The following is a 23,641-nucleotide window of genomic DNA, read 5'->3' as shown; positions in this document are numbered from 1 at the left end:
AGAGAAGAAGTGGATCACTGCAAAAGAGGCGGAGTTCCTCGTTAACCTCAACCCTAGGACACCGGCATTTTATATTCTGCCGAAGATTCATAAGGCCCAGCGCCCACCCCCAGGCCGCCCCATTGTATCGGGCATTGGCTCGGTGTTGGAGCCACTTTCCCAGTTCTCCGACTTCTTCCTCAGGGAATCGGTAATCACCCAACGGTCCTATGTGCAGGATACGACCGATATTCTTAACATCATTAATGATACGGCCTTTGACTCATCCCAGCAGTTACTTGTGACTATTGACATCGAGTCCTTGTACACTAGCATCCCCTAGGACGCGACGCTGGTGGCAGCAGCTCGCGCCCTGGGAGCTCAGGAGTGGTTTTATGACACCCCCCAGTCCTTTGTCATGCAATGTGTGGAGTTGGCTCTCACTCGTAATTTTTTCTGTCACAAGGATGCCCTGTACTTACAGATCTCGGGGACATCGATGGGCGCTACCTTTGCGCCGAGCCTGGCGTGTATTTACGTCGGCCAATTCGAGGCAAACTACCTTGACCACCCCTCTAATCCCTTCCAGGGGCACATTTGCCTCTGGAAGAGATATATAGACGATGTTCTATGTATTTGGAGGGGCACTCAACAACATCTGTGTGAGTTCCTTGAATGGCTGAATTCTCTGGACACCTGCTTGAAATTCACCTGGCAGTTTAGTAGGGAGGGGGTGACATACCTTGATCTCGATATCACTGTGTTGGATGACAAACTTACTACCAGTGTTCATCATAAGCCCACTGATAAAAACTCCCTTTTACACTATCAGTCGTACCATCCCAGAGCTCTGAGGGATAACCTCCCAGTGGGGCAGTTTCTTAGATATCGTAGAAACTGTTCCTCTACATCAGATTACCTACATCAATTTGAGGTGTTGAGCACGAAATTAGAACAACGTGCTTACCCTAAGAGGATCATTACCAGAGCCCGTAAAAGGGCGCACAACACACCTAGGGAGGCCCTGCTGGAGAGGAACAAAAAGGAATCCAAGGAGAGTTTGCCAGTTGTCCTTACATTTGACCCGTTGTCTAATAAGATCAGACAAATAATCAGGCGACATTGGTCATTGTTATCTACCAGTGACTTTCAGATGCCTCAGCCTAGATTTGCATTTAAAAGGACCCAAAACCTGAAGGATAGACTGGTGCATACACGACCTGCCCATGCTCAGAAGAACATAAATCTACCTTCAGGTCACCATCCTTGTGGGAGCTGTTCAGTGTGCGAACTGACGGAAAAAACTACTGAGATCACACTAGGTAGCGGGAGGACCTGGTTTCTCCGTCAGTTCACCAACTGTAATACGTGCCATGTAATCTACAGGTTGACATGCCCTTGTGGACTACATTACATTGGGCTTACATCTAGAAAGGTCAAGGTACGCATTCAGGAGCATCTGAGCACCATTAGGGCTGGTAAGCTCACCACTCGACTAGTCCAACACTACAAAGAGCAGCGACACCAATTTAGATCTGTAAAGTGGGTTGTCCTGGAAAAGGTGTGGGGCGATCTGGGTGATATTGATAAGAGACTAGCTGTAAAGGAGGCCCGTTGGATTTTCACTGAGAAGGGGGACATCGTTGGCCTCAATGACCAGATCGAGTGGAATAAAGTAAGTAGATAGGTGGTTATTGATAGGCTGAGTATTTGAACAAATTATCAATACACTACCTCCACTTACCCCTGATGAAACCCTTCTTAACATCTGATATATAGTACAACTTTGATAAAGTGGTTCCGCATGTTCTGCAATGGGGTGGTCGAGATGTTCCAGCTCCGTAGGGCAAACACCAGGTGACACATTGGCCATTGGTATAGTTCAATCATGGTGCCATTGGGTTGGGCGGTGTATGAAATAGGACGACGGTAACCAGATGCGTGTCTTGTTTCATCCTGGAGGTTGGCTATTAACTATCCTGATCGCCTTAATTGCGGACTTACGTCCCTGTTTTCCGATATACCATCGCCCTTTGATAATGATGATTGACATATGGGTCGTGTGAGTGCAAGAATTTGCCTACATACGGGCTGGGATTGCCTCATACGTGCCACCTATTGGGCCCGGCCTTATTTGTGGTGGACGTATGGTGTTTGGTTTTTTTAAAAAACAAGTGTTTTAACAAACAAGTGTTTTATGAACAGTTTGCATTAGTACCATTTTTTATTTAGAGTCAAAGGACCGAGTTCGGAGCTTGGTTCCTCTGTGTTGCAAGTCTTAGCTATGACCACTCCAAAATGGCCGCGGCATTTCTATATTGTAATTGACACACCCCCTCGACTCGCGTAATCACGCGAGATTTTGTCATAGCTTCTTGTTGAAATAGAATGCAGCCGCGCGTAGAGGTGTTCCAGTGCTGAGGTGACGCCTGGTTATACAAGAGATAGGGTAAGCCCGGGGACGGACGAGATACTGAACAAACGCCGCTCTCATTCCGGTTTTGGTTTGTGATTGTTTTGGTACGAAGAACGTGGGCTTTCGTTCTTTTTACACATTATCAAACTAGACGCTGGGGATTCCTGAAGGCAGTTGTGCTGTGAGTTCGATATCGGCACTAGGGCGTGCTCACGTGGTATAATATATTTAAAAGGGTCCTGTGCCTGTAAGAACTTTCGAATAAACGAGGTGTTAGTTCACTGGAACATCGAGGAAGAGTGATTACACAGTGTGTCTTTTAAATTGAGTCATGTATAGATGATCTATACTTGTTCCCACAGGTGCAGGCACCAACGTTGGTCGTGCTTTGCTGAGCAGGACGGCGATAGTTTAAAATTTAGTACGCCCCTGCAACTGGTTGGTGGCTGGTACGTGGGCCCATAGCCAAAACCAGGTAATGAACCAAATGGTGTTACCATCCACCGCCGTTGGTTGGTTGTTAAACTCATCCCTCCCCGCTCTGACTATGCTGTTTGTTTGTCTGTGTGTGTCAGTCTTTTTTAGGGTGTGTGTCCTGAGAAGGTGATTCTTTGACCCCTTCTTGCCCTGATGAATTTGCCACAAACTATATTGGCAATGAAACATGTTGGCCGTCATTGTTAAGGTATGCAACATGCTGTGGTTTTTAACAGAGTGATAGACTCCTAACCAGAATAAAACAATCATTTGTGAGTCTAGACACTTTCACTATTTTTATTTTTGTCGTTGTCTGCACAATTTATTTGTTTGTTGCGTTTCTCACATGACACTGTCTTGTGTTTTGTGTTTTCTATTGGACACCGTACACCCCCTTTTTTCTCGAGAGAGAGTGACCGATGATGAAAGAAACGTGGGCAAGCTGGTGAGAACCAACCAGTAGCTCCTCTGGTGGTGCGCACGTGAGGTACTCTCTCTCTCTCTACATATTTTCTCACCTCGTCACTATCTGAGGGTGTCTGTAGAGTGTATTTGTTTGTGGACTGACTACACACTCTCCTTTTCTGACTTTTCTATCTATTTTAATTGTTAAGTTTGTAGCATTCTGGATGGGTTGTCTCTAGATTTTATGAACGAGCATTGGAGGTCTGTGATTACGCACACTCCCTCCCACCCAGTCCAGAGTAACAAGAAAGTTTTCTGCTACAGTGTGCCAGTACTTTTTTGTTGGAACTATTGTTGATTGGAGGGCGTCCTGGCACTTGTTCCCTCTTTAGCTCCCTTGTTTGATTGAAAAACCTGAAACAGTCTTCCCTTGACTTGCGGAAAACGGAGTGGACATTGCTGCCCCCGCTGCCTAGAACTTGTGCATGCGGACGGCACGGCTGTGCTTTGGCAATCGTCTGCACTCCTCCCTTCTCTGACTCTCTGGCTCCTTGCCCCATCTAGTTCCACTCCATGAAATCAGCTCGCTTTGTTTTCTGGACTCAGCCCCCTTGGTTTTTGGACTTGGACTCATATGTACCCCACCATTTTGGGACAATCTTCTATTGACACACATGTCCTGGTTCCGCCATCTTAGTGACCTTTGTCCTTTCCTCCTCCCCGCTGGTCTCCATCTGGGCGACCTTTCGATCGTCTCTCTTTTCCATGGACCTGCACCATGTTTTCGATTGTTGTTGAATCCTCTGGTCCCACCTACCTTTCGTCTCTCTCTCTCCCTTTCCTGTCCTAATCTTCTTTCCTTACCCTTTCCTTACTGTTTTCCCTCTTTTCACTCTATGCCCCTTAGGTTGTTTTTGTCTCCGCTTATCCTGCGCTAATATTGTTATTCCATTGTGTTACATTGCTTCATCTTATGACTTTTTTGCCATTCTCGAGTAATCTTGTGTTTTTAATGTTTCACATTGTGTAATGTATAGTAACTCGCTGTAACTTGCTTCTTGCTGATACTCTTGTAAAGTGCTCTGATAACTCCAGGTCTAGCCAGCGCTATATAAAACTCCTCAAATAAAATAAATAAATAAAATAAATAACATAGTCACTGTTATCTTATGTTATGTTATAATACATTTGTAACGTGCACAGATACTCAAGAGTGTCCCGGCGTGGGCGGTGAGCTTGGAAGCGAAGGCTCTGAGATTAAATGGGTTTATTAAAAAGTAGGGTCTTTAATTGCTTCTTGAACAGCCTAGTATCCTGAGTATTCCAAAGCTCCACAGGGAGGGAGTTCCAGGCTTCCGCTGCTTTGACGGAAAGGGAGCTACCCCCCAAGCGAGTCCTGCGGAAGCGAGGTACCACTGCCAATCGCTGCACGGCAAAACGCCTCCTAAGATACAGCGGCCCTAATCCATGCAGGGCTCTGTGAGCCAGAGTAAGTGCTTTGAACTGAACTCGATGGGCCACAGGGAGCCAGTGGAGGTCCCGCAGATGCTGTTTCACACTTGATCTTCCTGGAATTCCCAGCAGAAGCCTGGCTGCCGCATTCTGTATTGTTTGCAGTTTTTTTAGTAGGTAGCCAGATATGCCAATGTACAGAGCATTGGCATAATCAATGCGTGACAAGATAAGAACACGAGCCCCCATTTCCTTGGCTGGCCTGGGTAACAAGGGAAGAAACTTTCTGAGCGATTTAAGTGTACCAAAGCATACCCCAGCAAGTCTCTTAATCTGCACGGAGAACCTAAGGTCCTCACCAAACCAGATACCCAAGTTCTTAGAGGGGTTACCCACTAAGTTGAGCAGATGATATTCTGAGGGCCACAGAGTCTCCCTGAAAGTTGGGGGGAATGATCCATACAAAAGGACCTCCGACTTGTCCTCGTTGCACTTCAGCTGCTCTAGTTCAAGCCACTTGAAAATGGTAGAAAGACAGTTATGAGCTGTTTCTGGGGACAAGTCGTTTTCCCTCCAAGTAAAGAGGAGCTGGGTATCGTCCGCATAGGCTATGATCTTGGCTCCCAGCTCCTCTGCAAGATAGATCAGGGGCGTGATATAGATATTAAAAAGCAGAGGACTCAGAGTGGAGCCTTGCGGAACTCCAGTGGACACTCTTCTGGGGGCCGACGAGAATGGTGGGAGCCAAACCTGCTGGGTGCGATCCTCTAGGAAGGATTTAAGCCAATCCCAGGCACGTCCAGACACGCCTATGTTTGTAAGACGGGCAAGTAGTTGTTGATGGGGCACTGTATCAAAGGCGGCAGAGAGTTCTAATAAAATCAGAGCCTCTCTGCCACCTGCGTCCAGGCACTCCCTTATTGCCTCCGACATTTTGACGAGAGCAGTCCCTGTGCTGTATGTCGCCCTGAATCCGGATTGGGCAGGATGGAGTGCCCCGGATGACTCAACAAAGGTGGCAAGCTGTCTAAAGACAGCTTTCTCGCACACCTTTGCTACAGCAGGAAGAAGGGAGATAGGGCGAAAGCTAGGGAGTATAGTAGGATCTAAGGAGGGCTTTTTCAGAAGCGGTAACAATTTAGCCTGCTTCCATGACAATGGAACAGTGGCGGTCTGGAGAGACAGATTAACAATGACATATACCTCCGGATTAACCACCTCCGCAGTCCGTAGTAACCTAGCCAGACAAGGGTCTGTTGGAGAGCCCGACTTGAGTAATTTAAGGATAGACAGTGAGTCCATCAAGGCAATGGGAGAGAATTCCATCAGCGGGGGAACTGACGGAGTGGGAACTAAAATGTTCAGGATGTGCGACCTTGCCTGCTCAAGGGAGCTAGTCCCTAGGCTGTTCTGAATTGGCTGTATTTTATCGATAAAGAAGCACGACAGCTTCTCGCACCTTTCTGATGAAGCAGGGAGAGCAATACGCTCAGCGCAAGGTGTTTAGAAACTCTGGACGATGGCGAAAATTTCTTTGGAGTTATTGTTGGACCTAGCAATGCGCTCCAAATAAAAGCTGCTTTTCGCCTCCCTGATGGCTGCATAATACTCTCTCTGAGCCCTTCTTAAAGTTGTTTTAGCCATGGGGCAATATTACGATCTCCAGCTACGTTCAAGTTTTTACAGCCCTGTTTAAGTTCTTTAAGTTTGCTGGAGTACCAAGGTTTTGAGAGTGCATTTCTTACTCATCTATTAGAGAGGGGCGTGGTTATAGATTCAATCGCCTGGGAAATCCAGTTAGAAAGGCTCTCTAGCGCTCCCTCCAGATTAGTAGCGGCAGTAGGACGTGTGTCTAGCAGAGTCCTACAAAAAACAGGGTTGTCTATTCTCTGTGTCTGTAATTTATCCTGTACATAATGGGGCCCTGATGAATGGTTTTACCATGTTTGATATTATATTTTTTTAGTTTGCATTTTTTGGGGCTGAGATGATGTCATTTTATTTCCGGACTTCGCTTACCTTTTGGTACAAGTTATGGGGATATGCTGGATAAACTGTATTGCCTCTTTTAGCACTTGATGCCAATTTTAATTGTGTTTGCTTGACTTCTATGGTTTTCTTTGTAAAACCCCCCAAAATAATTGTTGATTGAAAAGACATCTCCTCTAATGACACTTGTATTAGTGCCAGCATATTTCTAGACACTGCAATGAGTATGTTGGTGCCTTTTAGGGGTGAGATGACATATGTAAAGTAGCCTATAGGTGGAACTCTAACTCTGTTTCACAACACATGGTCTGTAAATGTGTGTAGAAGAAGCTGTATGGATCATTTTTTGTTTAATATACAGGGCAGCCAGGTATGAAGCTGCGTGTTCAAGAGCTTCCATGAGGCCTGCCTAGCAAAGAGATCTGTGCTTCTGCGACTGAAAGTAAAAGTAGTTCTGACAATATTTGTCTAGGGATATGATAGAATGTTTAGTTTTTAAATTAGAGCCATCAGCTGCCCTACGCATGCAAGACTAGATGTAGAAGTACAGACATATGACAGATATGACTCTAGTCAGACATTTAAACTTGATAGAATACGCTTTCAGTTTAAGACACAGCACTATCTACGGCCGCACTAGGACAGAAGTTAATACACTTGGCAACATGTTTAAAACCTCACAATTGTCTACCAGTTTCATTACGGGCGGAGCTCACAGTGCCATGCCTCACTCAAAATGAAAGGCTGTCTCCTCCCACACCACTTTCATTAATATCAGCATCTTTCAACATAACTCAGTGACTGTGTCAGTGGTGCCTTTTAGAGATGAGATAACACCTGTAACAAAGACTTTACACAGTAGTCTACATCTGTTTAACACTATATGCTCTGTAAATATGCATAAAAGAAGCTGCTCTATTTATTACTCACGGTAGGCAGGGACTAACCTGTGTGTTCAAGTATTTTCACAAGGGCCTGCCTAGCTAAGTGACCTGTTCTTCTGAATGCTGAAGTAATTCTGACAATATTTGTCCAAGAGTATAATAGACTGCAAAGTTTTTAAGTTAGTCATCAACTACACCACACGTGCAGATTAAACATAGAAATACAAACATGCCTGAACACATGTAAAGTAGCCTATAGATAGTAGACTACCTTTGCTTCAGACTGAATAGTCTGTATATGTGTGTAGAAGATGAAGGATGGATCACTTTCTAGTTAACATAGAAGACAAAGGAGTATGAACCGGTATGTCCAAGTGCTTACACAAGGCCGTCTTAGAAAAGAGATGTGTTGTACTTAGACTGAAGGATAAAGTAGCTCTGTTAATACATGCCAAGGGTTACGAAAGGGCAGAATAGTTTTCAAATTAGGATCATCAGCTGCACCTCACGTCTTAAACTACATGTACAAGCACAGACATGACTGAAACATGGAACAGGTCAAACAATGAAAGTTGACGGAATATGTTTCAATATCAAGTAGGCATATACACTTGAGAACATGTTTTCAACAACACATTTCTCTACCTGTTTGATTAGAGACACAGAGCTCATAGTGCCAGGCCTAACCCAAAATGAAAGGCTGACTTCGCTCATGTCACTCTTATTACACAAAACATGGAAAGAAGCCTTTAGGTACTAGACTACCTCTGTTTCACAACACATTCTCTCTAAATGTCTGTAGAAGAAGCTGCATGGGTCCTTTCTGCTCCTTAAACAGGGCAGCCCAAGTATGAAGCTCAATTTTCAAGTGCTTCCTTGACGCCTGCCTTCGCCGACAGATCTGTGCTTTTGGGACTGAATGCTCAAGTAGCTCTGACAAGATTTGCGCAGTGCTATGATAGACTGTATAGTTTTTAAGTTAGGGTCATCAGCAGCAGCACACGTGTTACACTACACGAACAAGCAGAAACATACATAAGACATGGTAGCAGTTAGACAGCCGAAATTACTCTGCACATATCAAACATACCCATAGCATTATTTACACTGAAACACACAGGTAATCCAGTATATATTTCTTCTGACTGAATAGTTCACAACTTTCTAAAATAGTTCATCTTATTGTTAAAAAATTAATTACAATCACTTAATGAATCCAACGCCATACATCACACTCCTTGCATATTCGTAACTTGCCTGTGAAATTCTGCTGCAGTGTCTGAAATTATCACTAAATGTTAGATATTTTTCTTTTCCACACAATAAACTTAACGTACCACTCTCAATAAGAAAGAACCAGTAATGGCAAATTTTCCCTATCATTTTCCACTGATATTACTGTTAGCACAAATCAAAATATTCCTTTCAGTTGTTCAAAATGTAAAACTACTTCCTATTGGGTAGTTATATTAACCTTTTCTAGTTTCTTCTAAAGCAACCCAATCTCGTTGTGTAACTTGCTAAAGTCGCGACTTGGCCGCGGCGCCTAGTGTGACCCCCAGTGTAACATCACGATGGGGTCGCGAACCCTTGTGGTGGTTCGAAAACCCATTTCCAATAATACTACTATTATTTTTCAACAACATACCACTTTTAAATATACTACTGGATAGGAAAAATTCACTTTTCTAACATATAGAATACTCAATTATATATTTTAAAACTACATTGTTCTTTAAACCCTTCCCCCACACTGCTTCACCTCCGTTTCCATAGCAACAGTTTCTGAAACATTCAACTGTACCAGTAAGTCAAACATTCACCATGTTTTTAACAGCAGCACACTAGCAACAGTAGCAGATGTGGTTGACTACAGCAAAAGATTAGCTTATCCAGCATATTGTGCCTTTCAAAAATTTCTTCACAACAAATCAGAAAAATACGTATTTTACAAAGCAAGATGCAACCTAATTTTAAGTAGGTAATATTTATGAACAACCAATGACTTATCACCTTTTTCGTAAACCACCTTCTGTCCACCATTTTAGATGCTTTTCATTATACTAGCTGTCCTATTCTGCTACAGATGTCTTCTGATAGTCTCCTATCTGCCAGAATAAAAATAGATTCATCACCTTAGTAGGTTCCTCGTACTTCATCCTTTTAAACTTCTATTTCTTGCCCTGTTGGGCCCTGGAGCAAGGTGAGAGTCAATTAAGCCGCAATCCTTCGAGCCGCATATCGGGTCCGGACCAGTTCCAACCCGCGGCCTCCTCTACAATAGATGGATGTTGCTGCTTTTCCGCAGCAAGGCTGCCGCGCACAAAATTGTTTTTCCACAATTGCCCAAGCTTTTGAAAAGCGCACTCTCGATGGACTGCACCATGCGGTTTTCTCTTTGGCACAGACTCGCACACTTGCTCCTCGGTTATTCGTTCAGACCTGACGCGTTTCAAGGATCCTGTGCAAGTGTGCGAGTCTGTGCCAAAGAGAAAACCGCATGGTGCAGTCCATCGAGAGTGCGCTTTTCAAAAGCTTGGGCAATTCTGGAAAGAACTTTTTGTGCGCGGCAGCCTTGCCGCGGAAAAGCAGCAACATCCATCTATTGTAGAGGAGACCGCGGGTTGGAACTGGTCCGGACCCGATATGCGGCTCGAAGGATTGCGGCTTAATTGACTCTCACCTTGCTCCAGGACCCACCAGAGCAAGAAATAGAAGTTTAAAAGGATGAAGTACGAGGAACCTACTAAGGTGATGAATTTATTTTTATTCTGGCAGATAGGAGACTATCTCTCCCACAATGCACCGTAAAGCCAAAAAAAACACTGAGGGCGGTGACATTAATGAACTGAAATAAAAGAAGGCCAGAATTTTCCTCTGCGTTCATTTTTACTGTTGACCTCTGATGAAAGGCAGGAGCCTTGAAACGCGTCATGTCTGAACGAATAACCGAGGAGCAAGTGTGCGAGTCTGTGCCAAAGAGAAAACCGCATGGTGCAGTCCATCGAGAGTGCGCTTTTCAAAAGCTTGGGCAATTATGGAAAAAAAAATATATATATATATATATTCACTTAAAAAACCATAGGTTTCAGACATGTTATAGTTAGGAATTAGCATTTAAAAAACATTTGAAATTCACTGAAAAAACCATAGGTTTCAGACATGTTATAGTTAGGAATTAGCGTTTAAAAAACCTTTGAAATTCACTGAAAAAACCATAGCTTTCAGGGGTGTTATATTTAGCTGGACATTTCACTCGTACAAAACCATTGAAATTCGTCTGGTAAAAATAGTTCTACTAACTATAACTCGCGCGCCCGCAATTTACAGCTGATGATGTCACATTTTACATCATTCATGACATGGTCAGTGACATCACTGATGACATCACTGATGACATCTCAAATGACATGTAAATAACTATTTTAAATGTATTGTTATATTTATTTGTTTGATACTGATTTACTAAATTTTTTTAAACTATTTATTTTTAGATATTTTATTTTTTAAATTACATTATAATTACATTATACATTACATTACAAAATATACTTTCTCAGAATGAATTACTTTAGTTTAAATACTTTGCAAATAGGTAATAGACTTTTAAGTACAGTAGTTTCAAACACAATGCAACATTGAGCTCAATGGGAATTTCTAGTTAAATGCAATTAGTTACTTTATGGATTACTTTTCTAACCACAGGACTGGATCCTAGATTCAGTCCTGGGACATCTCCTGTAAACAGTTGAGTAAAAGCGTTTTGGTTACACTAGTGATTTTTAAGGAATATTATTATATTTTAAAAGTTGACACAGAAACTTTTTCACATAGAATCACCAATGTTATCCTATGGGAGGAAATTCACTTAGCAGGTAAGTAGTGTTATCGTTACTTTTTCTTACTCAGTGGTGGATCCTGGATCCAGCACTGGTGCATCTCCTGTAAACAGTTGAAAGAATGCGTTTAAGTCATACAGGCGATTTTTAAGGAATATTTGTAGTTTGTGAAAATCGACACAGAAACTTTTCTGGTGAAAACCAGACAATGGATTCCTATGGAAGGAAATACAAGTTACTGGTAAGTACGGTTAGAATTTCTTTTCAGGGTCAGTGCTGGGCTAAAATATGCAGCACTGGGTTCTCTCCTGATAACAGGTGAGTAAATCGGAATTCGTTGTTCGGATGATTTTAGGTGAATATTTTAAAGTTCCAAAACTCTACACTTAGAAGAATTTCCAAGTGAAACCAGTCAATGTCAGCCAATGGAAGGAAATTCACGTTACTGGTAAGTATGGTTAGAATTACTTTTCAGGGTCAGTACTGGGTCAAAGATGCAGCACTGAGGTCTCTCCTGATAACAGGTGAGTAAATCTGAATTCGTAGTTCGGCTGATTTTACTTTGGTCCTCTATATATAGAGCCACTTTCCTACACCATCTCCTCCCTTCACCACTGTGTAAACACGCCCTGTGTCCATTTTAATTTGGGAGATTAAGTCTCCTTCAATCCTGAGGGTCCCTGGGGTCTAAGTAGACCACTAGGTACCTCCAGTAAGCGCAACAGAGCTGCGTTGCCGAGAGGTGCAAAAAGGGGCACGGCCTGGGCCACCTCTCTGCAACGCAGTGCAGTGGCGCTTACTGGAAGCACCTGGTAGGCTAGTTAGCCCGCAGGGGCCCTCAGGATTGAAGGGGAATTATTTCCCCAACTTAAAACACGCCACAGGGCGTGTTTGCACACATCACCTCAGGCCTGTCCCCTCCCTTCGCCCCTGTGTAAACGCGCCCTGTGTCCGTTTTAAGTTGGGAGATTAAGTACCCTTGAATCCTAAGGGTCCCTAGGGTCCAACTAGCCCACTAGGTACCTCCAGTAAGTGCCACAGAGCTGCATTGCAGAGAGGTGTAAAAAGGGGCGTAGCCTCTGAACACCTCTCTGCAACGCAGCTCCCTGGCGAATACTGGAGGTACCTGGTGGGCTAGTTGGCCCCCAGGGACTCTCAGCATTGAGGAGGAATTAATTCCTTAACTTAAAACGCACCACAGGGCGGGTTTGCACAATGGTGAAGGAAAGGGGCAGGGCCTGAGGTGACATGTCTGCAAACACGCCCTGTGGCGCGTTTTAAGATGGAGAATTAATTCCTCCTCAATCCTGAGGTCCCCTGGGGGCCAACTAGCCCACCACGTACCTCCAGTATGCGCCAGGGAGCTGCGTTGCAGAGAGGTGTTCAGATGCCACGCCCCTTTTTACAACACTCTGCAACGCAGCTCCGTGGCGATTACTGGAGGTACCTGGTGGGCTAGTTGGCCCCCAGGGGACCTCGGGATTGAAGAGGAATTTATTCCCCAACTTAAAACCCGCCACAGGGCATGTTTGCACACATATCACCTCAGGCCCCACCCCCTACCTTCACCACTGTGCAAACACGCCCGTGGCGCGTTTTAAGTTGGGGGTTTGCAGTGGATTCTGGGTAGGAAAACTTTGGGGGATCCACGCAAGCCATACCTCCCTTCACTGCCCTGGTGTCTAGTTGCTAAAAATGTGTGGGTTTGGAAGGTTTCCCCTAGATGGCTGCCGAGCCCGGGATCAAAAATGCAGGTGCCCCCATTACAAACCTAGGTTGATTTGTAATTGGTAATTTTGATGTCTCCACAATACGTTTTGGGCCCTTGCCTGTCGCAGGTACTTGGTCCACCCGCACAAGTGAGGTACCATTTATATCAGGAGATCTGGGGGAACGCTGGGTGATAGGAAATTTGTGGCGGCCCAGTGATTCCATAATTTTCTCACACAGTCCTGGCAGATTGCTGCTTGACCGGCCCTGGGAGGTGGGGGGCGTGCTAGTAAAAAGCTCCACTCCTACTTTCGTTACTGGATGCCGGTATCGCAGCACTCCTGCAGAACCGGCCCTCAGTGATAAAACCGCCCCCTTGGCCAGAAAACTAGCCCCCACCCCTCTGGCCCAGTGGGGAAACGCCCGGTGCCGGTTACAGCCCTGCAGCCAAGCACCATCCATGCACACAGCTAGTCAATCACCAGTTCACATACACCACCAGCTAAGCGCCACTCCACGCACACCATAAGGCAAGTGCCAATCTAGACACACCATCATCAAGCGCGAGTCCACCCACACCGCCAGCAAAATGCCAGTCAAAGGTCAGTACACGCAGACCGTCAGCCAAACTCCAGTTTACACACAAACTCTCCCTGGTTTCTAGTGGTTTTCTGCCCCACTTGGGTACAGATGAGACTAAAATCATCACTGAAACAGCCAAAATGTGTTCCTAAAAAAAGGGAGCAACCCTTGCCTATGAGGCTTTTCATTGGCATGCCCATAAACATATCCCTGGTGCCTAGTGGACTTTTCGCCCCCTCCACGCGGGGCAAAAATACTTTTTGGGGGGTGGGAGCATTAGCATGCCCCTTCTCGGCAGCCCCCACCCCTACGTATAAAGAAAACAACAAGATTTCTGTTGCCTAGTGTGCAGATTAGGAGCTATTGCCCCCATATGCATCCCGGGGGAGGCAGAAAGACTGTGGAAAATTTGTATAGGGGGTGGGGACATGAAAATGCCAATTCTGGGCAGCCCTCACCACTATATATAATAAAAAACATAATCCCTGATGCCTAGTGGGTTTTCTGCCCACGGTGGGGCAGATAAGGGGTCATTGTCGCTTAGCTGCCTTCCTGGGGGGCAGAAATACTTTTATGGGGTTAGGGGCATTAGCATGCCCATTCTCAGCAGCCTCCACCCCTATGTATAAAAGAAAAATCCCTGGTGCCTAGTGGGCAGATTAGGAACTATTGCCCCCTTCTGCCTCCTGGGGGAGTCAGAAAGACTGGCTAGTTTTTATGAGGGGTGGGGGCATTTACATGCCCATTCTGGGCAGCCCCCACCCCTACGTATTATAAAAAACATAATCCTTGGTGCCAGGTGGGCTTTCTGCCACCCTGGCTGACATTCGAATTATAACAACTCAACCTTGGAGCTCCTAGCTGAGAAACTCCTAGAGGTCTACACTGAGTCATATGATGCTGGTAATCTCCCTGCCACGATGAGGGAGCCTATCGTAATCCCCATCCCTAAACTTGGTTGAGACCCAATGGAATTGAAGGCATATCACCCACTGTCCATGTTAAATGAAGACACAAAAATATTAGGTAAAGTACTAGTGAATCAAATAATTGCAATGATTCCCGAGTTGGTCCACAAGGACCAATGCAGATGTATCCCTTGCAGAAATACAACTTTCAACCTACGTAGACTGCCGCACATTCTCCACTCCACCCTTCCCCTAAATTCATAGACAGAGAGCATGCTTTCATGGACTGTCTACTGTGAAGGGTGCTGGATTCTTAGGATGAATGCCATTTGTAGTTCAACAGACCTGCAAGGCATGGGATCTAGCGGCAAAATAAATCTTCAGGCAACCAACATTCGTGCTGGAAATGCACGTATGGAGTAGGTCCCGGTTTGCACACATTGCTCTTAAAATGACAGTGAGCTGATGGGAAAGGAGGGATGCAGGACAGATCCTGATCTTTAACCTGCTGCTAGATTTATAACCTTTTCTGATGCACAATAAATATTTGGGGTAGTACTTGGTCGTTTACACTATACCAAACTTGAATGCATGGCCAGAGGCATGTGGCCAACCTTCCGAAATGAGCCTTTGCAAACACAAACAGTTGTGGACTTGTGTGCATTATCACACTGTAGGAAGTTGGTGTCCATCATATATAGAGTGCTGCATACAGCACTAGGGGGCATATGTATTACCAAACAGATTTGCGAATCCTTAATAGCAATTTTTTGCGAATCGCTATTAAGGTTTCTCAAACTGCTATGTATGTAGGAATCACAATAATAATTGCGAATCCTATGCATTCCTTAATTGTGAGTCGCAAATTGCGAGTCGCAATTAAGGAATCCCTTCCCATTTATTCCAATGGGCCAAGAGGCCCATAGGAATGAATGGAAATTGCGTGCGCAAATTACGAGTACCCAATAGGTACTCGCAAATAGCGCACGCAATTTCAAGGGTGCAAAGGTTCCAAAAGGACACCCTGTTGCACCCCTGAAATGTGCATGTGTGCACATGTGGTGCACATACATGCCCTAAGGCATGTATGTGTGCCTCATGGCACTTTGTAAAAAAGCTAAAAAGGGCTTTGGTTGGTGGTAATTTGCGATCCCTTAAGGCAATATTGCAATTTGCGATGCCAACTAGCATAGCATTTAGGGAATCGCAAATTGTGATTCTCTAAATAAAAATAGGGAATCGCAATTTGTGCAATTCCTTAGTTTGCGAGTAGGTTTTTGCCTACCTATATAGCACACAGCTAAATTGCGATCGCAAACGCTGAATTTCAGCATTTGCGAACGCAATTTAGCTTGATACATCTGGCCCTAGATCAGTTAAAGGCATACAGTAAATTGCAGTTCTGCACAGATGAACCTATCACAGAAGCGAAGTGGGATGAGGTATGTGCAGCAGTGAAAGAGGGGTTGACCAGTGTGAGGTTCAAACTCATGCAATGCAGTTATGTTCACATGGCATACCTAACCCCAGATACATTGAACAAATTTTTACCCAGACAGACTTCAGAGATGTCTCACAGACCGGGCAGACTTTGTACATTTGACATGTCATTGTAAAGCAATTAAGAGCTACTGGAAGGTAATGCTAGACAAATTGAAACAGTGTACAAGTTACATGTTACCACTAACAATTTAGCAGTGTCTGCTTTTGAGGAAATTGAGGAAAGTAACTCATAAAATATTGATGCTGGGACTGGTACTAGCTAAAAGACGAATCACAATACATTTGCCTGTGACCAAACCTTCAGAGATTAGCACGTGGGTAAAGGACATGGTGGAGTGGGCTACAGTGGAGAAAATTCACATTGAAAACACCAGGTAGAACGACAAGCTGGTGAGCGACCTAATAAGTTGTGCCAAACTGGTTAGATTGTTGACAGATCCCTCAGATTCCAGGCCCCTCTGAATGACAGTGATGTGAAACAAATATGTTGTGTGGCTACTGTACTAAGTAAAATTGGACTGCACAATATTTAGTGGACTGACAAGAAAAGGAGAGGCTAAATGGGAGGTTATCTATCATACAGTGACATCCCGGGGGACCTAGGGGGGACATAGGATGGGGGCAACATGAACGTACGAACCTTGCTGAACATATTGAAAGAGTGAATTGAGGTTCTCCTTGTGAGGGAACCTAGGGGGAGCGAGGGTGGATGGAACCAACAAAGTGATACTGTTTAGTTTATGTTGGTTATAATTATTTGAAATACTGAGGTGCACTCCTTATTGAAGTTATGGATGCCTTATCTGTGCATGGACAGGAGGATGCTAATGTACGAAAAAGAGTCTTGTCTTGTATACTTGATACCCTAAGGTGCAAAATCAAATAAAAGCTATTGTATAAAAAAACTTGTCATACATATGCCTCCTATTTGTTTTGTGCTTCTGCAGTTACTAATTGTTTTCTTTACATGCCATGCTTGTTTTTTGCTGTTATCCATCGTATATCAGTAGTAGGTGAATGTTTGACATGGCAGTGTTAACATTGGCTGAGCACTCCACTACCTAGAACAGTGAGGGACCCTTTGGCAGCAGTGTCCTCATTTTGCTTTCCACCAGAACTATCCTGCTTGCTCTCCTTACTCTCAATATCTTATGGGAAAGTAGAGTGTAGTTTAGGAGAAAGGCAGGGTGAGTTAGGAAGACCCATGCCACTATTATCCATTAATTCAAACTTTTCACATGAATAGTGATTGCTGGTCTGTATTATTAAGCTGGGTCTTGAATTTGATTACCCAAATCATACTGCACCCATCAGTTAGTTTCCTGTTGATCTTGCCGTGCCAAACAGTGCTAGGAGATGAGTTATAAAGCGAAGGAGTGGTTGTTTATGAGTTGTAGTGGTCTGAAAGCAGTAGGGGTTGGCCATCATACTCATTGTTGAGCAGAGAAACAGTGAGTTTTAAGTAATAGACATCCCTTGATGCAGAATATATATATTTCCTCCTGCTTAGCATTCTTGTGTCCTCTCATGGCAGTGCCTCTGCTCCCCTGTATGTTTCTACCATGTACGATCCAACAGATTATCACACCTCTCTTATTTGATTAAATCAGAGGTGTTCAAAGTAGATCCCTGAGGGAAGATCAATGATGGGCATTAAGGCTACAGTCAATGAATCTGAAAGGAACTAATTTCCATGGTTAAGGGTTTTCCTGAAAAATGAGGTGGAAATGGACCTTGGGCCCACACTGGACAATCCTAGGGTAAAGATCCCCATACTCAATGTCTACCTGTTACAAATTGAAAACACAGTATAACTCAATTCCAAGAGGAACTTATACTCTTGTTTCCTTGTCTGCCACCTATGCATATAGGCCTTATACCAGTAGCTCTGATTAGATATTTCTAAATAGTTGGGACTGCGATCTTTCACTCCCTCATAAATGTTTGTTCATTCTCCTACAGAACGTGTCTGTCTGAAGCTTGATACTATTGGTGTATACACATCTCTTGGGGTGAATGAGAGGCTATTTTTCTGCCGTGCTCGGGAACTAAACACTTTGGTAAGTGCATATACATTTGCTGACAAGCACATCTGTAGCCTAAACAAATTTCTAACCATGTGAAAAGCAATGAGGCTGGCCATAAAGACTGATTCACATCCGTACAGTGTATGTAGCAAGAAATCCCATTATAATTGACAGTATTGTTACATAAATATGAACCTATTGAGAATATGGTATGACTGCATATGTGTACTGGGTTAAATGAGCTGATGTATCATGCTACCACTCGAGAAATAGAACTGCAAGCACTGAAAGCTCTGGTACAGAATTGAGATGTGTGTCTGGTTCTAGTTTAAAATGACATCACTGTTTTTTTCCCGATTAACCCTGATCTATTTCTTTTGTGTGCTCTGATGAGATTATACTCACAGTTAAGTAAATCTCTGATCATGATGCCAGAGGCTTCTGATCAAAACACAATGAAATGATCAATGGCCTACCAGTCTATCTAACTCCTGAAAAACCACCATTCTCTATAATTCAAAGAGTGACCAAAGAAGTATGGGAGAAACGGAAAGTGGTGATTGAAGAAATTTACAAAACAAGAGTGACTCAAACTTCTCACGCTCTGGAATCCTCTCCCATGTGAGAGCTTAATACAGGAATAAGAGGAAGAACATATTAGGCTAGATTTACAATTCTCAGTAAAAGTTGGGATCAAGGCTCTTATCTGAAAGACTATTGGAAGGCATGAAGAAGATCTTGTAAGCCCAGATCAACAATCTCAGGCTGCTCTTAGCCAGAGAAGTGGACACTTATCAAACTGAGTTAGAGCAGTACCAGCTCTATATACCCCATGAACAATGTAACAAAAAAAGTGATCCAATGGTACAGCTAAGGGATTGTAAAAAGATATCAATCATCCTCGCAGCAAAGTTCCCGATGGCTAGTACGTACTTTGAAAAGTACACACAATAGAAAATCAGTGAGGCTTCTAACTATCCTGTAAATATCCTCCAGTGACTAGGAATCAATAAATGTCAAATGTTTTCCATTTAACAGGACTTGAAAGGTCCTCCAGATGTTCTTCAAAGAAAGTGTATCAAAAACGTAAGCCCTTAGACTTACATTATGGGTAACTAAAAGTCTAAAGTAACTTTAACAGGTGTTTCATTACTTGACACTGCTATTAACCATGGTTTATAAATGCTGTTGCCTGAAATTTTCAATACCTAATAAAGAATGTATCAGAAAACATACATTGTCCAATGACTTGGCGGCTCAACAGTAGTTTGTTGCCGGTTCTGTTGATGTTGTTTGATGCTCACACTGCTCCATCTTTGATTTGGGGCAACATGCACCACTGTGTTATATCTTGGAAGAAACTGCTGAACTGTAACAAAAAACATTAAGCATTTGGATGAAGAGGAGGAGTTCAGCAAGTCCCAGGCCCCTAGATAGAATGGTTCTGTGCAGACTTAAGGCGCTTAATCTCACTTATGGTATGTGCAATGAGTTGAAAAGGCTTACTCAAAAGGAGACTGGAATACAAAATTAATTGACTCTGAATAGGACAGTGACCCTGGCAGCAGAACTCTGTGTTGATGTCCTGTGATGAGTGTGTGATGTGTTTATATGTAGCAACCATGAAATAGTAATTTTTTATGGCCAGTAGTAAGCTGATAGGCTTGTTAAGAAAAAGTGAATCTCCTGGAATGATGGAAGGTAGTGATGACTTTATTGTTATCCTATTTTGGGCTGCTATAGTAAGTCATCATGAAATGTACCCACTGTATTTACTGTTCCATAATATTTAAAAGAGGCTACATTCGTATACACTTCCCGCCGTTTGCCAGGATCAAACATTTTACCCCCAGCTTTTGGGAAATAATCAAAGTTCCTTAATATTAGGAAAGACCCTCCTTTAAAGTATGGTGGGCCTCCAAAGGGAGGAAGCAGCAGAAAGAAAAACCTTGGCTGCCCAGCGATTCCTTGCCTGTCAAATTTAGGCATTCGTCCAACGATGGCATTTTTTTGGGTGAAGCAATTCTTGCCACCATGGGGGGGAGGTGTCAGGTGGTCTGCCATGCTACAGTAGACTAGTCAACACATTTTTTTCCTGGACTCGGATTTTGTTTACAGTGTATAGGATGCATTTGAGTCCACGCCAGTACAGTATTCTTCATGGTCTGAGAAGGGGAAAAACCAGTAGGCATGATGGGTAACAGGGCAGCCATACTGAGGTCGTGTACACCGGCTTGAACCCCACAAAGAAGCATTTTCCGACTACAGAGCAAGTGTTATTTCCCACTGTGTGGGATACCACCGCCCCGAAGATGCTTTATATCAGGCATGCATTCTGTATTATGATTGTATTCCAGTTGTTTGTAATTCATGCTTGAATGTACATGGTTGTGATGGACTTTTTAAGATCTTTGTGATCGAAATAAAGTTATGATGATGATGATGATTGCATTCCAGTAATAGGGAATAGAAGAGGTCTAGTAAAAATAATCTTTCAAAATAAACAAGATGATGCTATTATAACACTTTCATTAAGTTTATATCATCTGCATTTGGTAATATTTCATGAAATTATCAGAATCTGTAATATGGAATGAGTACAAAACAATTGGATGCTTTCTTTCCTTATGTACAGACACCTCATCCCGACCAACTGGGACCAAATGTTGGCACGTCAGAAATTTTGGACTTCATCAGCTCCAAAGACTTGGCCTGTCAATTAACTGATTACGACTGGAATCTGTTTAACAGTATTCATCAGGTAGGGAAATATAAGTATCATAATATATTGTTTAGCTGGCATGCCAGTTTTGGTATACTGTAATTTTACTTTGAACATATTCGCATTTTCCTAACTGCTTCAGGGTATTCAAAGGAGGACACTGAGGAGAATACACAAAGAAAGAAATAGCTGGGCGAGAGCAGCGGGTCAAAGATGAAGATGAAAAAACATTAGAAAGACTGTAATCTTCAGCCTGGGGTTGAAGGGATAAACAATTGAGTGTCAAGGGGCTAAACAGTGGTGCATCATGTGTTTATGTAATGGTGGAGTAGGAGGATGACCAGTACTTGACCAACAGGAAGTTGCACAAAGATGGTCTCCAGTGGTAGGCTATGAAGCTAGCCAGTGTTGTACCAGAAGGATAGCCTGTGGTGGATGAAGAAGATAATAACCAGTAGTGAATGAGGAAAAAAAACAATGAAGGACCATGACCATAACCAGTGGAGGACCATGAATATAAACAGTGGTGGTGGGTAAGAGTAATTGAGATTACTGGTTAAGGTGTGGACAAAGGGTTCATGGATAATCTGATGGTAAAACTGCCAATTGTTTTTCAGTTACAGTGGTATGTAATTTAGACTGTGTTTTGATGTCGAAGATTCTCAGCTCTGCAGTAACCTGCTTACAAAGATGTACAAATATCTTTTACACCTATTTTAGAATTCAGATGAATAATGTTCAAAGAGTAGAGTCTTCATATTGGCCTAACTTCAAATAGTATTCTATTAATGAAAACACTTGTAATGAACTTTTTCAATGATTCCAACTTACATAGATGAAAATGTTTTGATCTGTGTATTTGAGCCCTCAAGCTTGCTGAAAGCAGATATATCAAATCTGGTCCTATGCATTCTTTCCCCTAGCCCATTAGTCTTATATGAAGCGCTCAACTGATGTTAATGACTGCTGCCACTTTTAGTATTATTACTGATCAGTCAGAATAGATTTATGCATCCCCGCATATAATATGTATAATATGTATTGGCAGTGACATTCTGTAGAGACTCACCACTAAGAAATAAGTCTTAGTTCAAATGTTTATTAGACGACACCATATGGAGTTTCCACAGGAGAGCTCCGGTTCCTTCTCTGTCTCATAATGGTCTCTCCTCTTTGAATGGTAACATGTTAATGATGCATTGCATCATTAATAATAACATTTCATAAAACATCGCAGTATTCTGCATTGCCTATTTACTTGACTAACACAAACCTAAACAGAAACTCTTACATAAAACTAAGTTACTTAAACATTTTTAAAAACACATAATTAAATAAGCCCAATACAAATAGAAATAAGAATGAACAGAAAGCACACAAAGAAAAACTAGTGTATCTATTAAATATTACATCAACCAACTAGACCTGTAAACATTTAAGCAAACATTTAGATCTGTATAGTAGGGTGTAACGTAATTGTCTCTTAAAACTACATTTCCAAATTTGAGAGTACAAAAGCAGACTCATCTAAATTCGTAGGGCAAACGTCTCACACAAATACTCATGCAAACTAGATTACTAGTTTCTATTAGACTGTTCTGGATGCCCAAATCAGGGGCAAAACTTGCGTCAGGAGTACCATCTTTGTGTCAAATCTTTAAAACTCTAACAGTATGCCACACATTTCCCCATTGACTCTAATCACATTACCACAGATGTTATCAATGCATACAGGTTCTCCAAACTTCTCTTCACCTTATTTCATATAACCCCCTTTCTTAATTCAAACAAAATCAAAAATCCTAAGCTTCACCGTTTGTCTACACTGGGCTTCGATCAAATTTTTCCTGACATCAGAAACAAGCTTATACAAAGACACACTGTGCATAAACTATTTGCTCATCCTACCTTCACAAACCTTAGAAGCTGGTCTACGACCTCTTAACAACTCAAATGGAGACAGTCTGGTAGTGGAATAGGACTTGTATGGTAAAACAATAGTATGGAACGTACTGCATTCCCACAATGCACTTAGAAATGGCCCACTTAACACATTGTACTAAGTCTCAATCGATTCTTGTGTTCTACAAACCCATTGGTCTGTGGGTGCTATAAAGTACTTTCAAGATGTTTGAGATCCCCTAACTTCAACTGACAACTCATCTCTAGTTTTCTAAAAAGGTTGTAAAGAGCTTCAGATTGTTTTCTCCGTGGGACACCCTTATGACACAACTCGTCACCAGTTTGATATTTTCAGCAGACCATACTTCTTCCTTCCATTCAGACTCTGATACAGCACACATTGCTTCCACATCAATGGTTGCAATCAAACAATTCTCCTCATATTCCTCATCATTATTACCATCCGTTTTGTCATGAACTGGAGCCCCGGACAAGAAATCAGCTCTTACATTCATAGTACCCTGTGTGTGCTCCACGTCAAAATGGTATTAGACAAATGTATTTGGCAATCTAGCAATCCTTGGTGTTTAGTCTTTAACACTTTCTCTAGGAAAGGTTAATAATCTGCTTTGACCGTAAACTTAGTACCCCATACATATGGGTTACATTTTTTATTAGCCCACCAACATGCTAACAATTCCTTTTCAATAGTAGGAAAATTAACCCTGAATCCATGAGTACTCTTGAGGTATATCCTATGGTATTTTCCACATTTCATTCATTCTGAGTAAAAACAACCTCCAGCCCATACCGGGAGGCATCAACAGTTATACAGCAAGATGAGCT

General features: G+C 42.8%; 1 protein-coding gene across 1 annotated transcript in view; it reads left to right on the top strand.

Annotated features, from left to right (window-relative positions):
- RAPGEF3 (Rap guanine nucleotide exchange factor 3) overlaps nt 1-23,641 on the top strand; it is an 870,850-nt gene that overhangs the window by 727,372 nt on the left and 119,837 nt on the right. The window contains exons 19-20 of the mRNA XM_085654789.1: nt 18,107-18,204; nt 20,807-20,932. Coding sequence (XP_085510915.1) covers nt 18,107-18,204; nt 20,807-20,932 — 224 coding nt within the window. The remainder of the gene's footprint in view (nt 1-18,106; nt 18,205-20,806; nt 20,933-23,641) is intronic.

The sequence above is a fragment of the Triturus cristatus genome, chromosome 4_1, assembly GCF_964204655.1.
Source record: "Triturus cristatus chromosome 4_1, aTriCri1.1, whole genome shotgun sequence".
Lineage (NCBI taxonomy): Eukaryota > Metazoa > Chordata > Amphibia > Caudata > Salamandridae > Triturus > Triturus cristatus.
The sequence above is the reverse complement of the archived record's forward strand: the minus strand, read 5'-3'. Positions and strand labels throughout refer to the sequence as shown.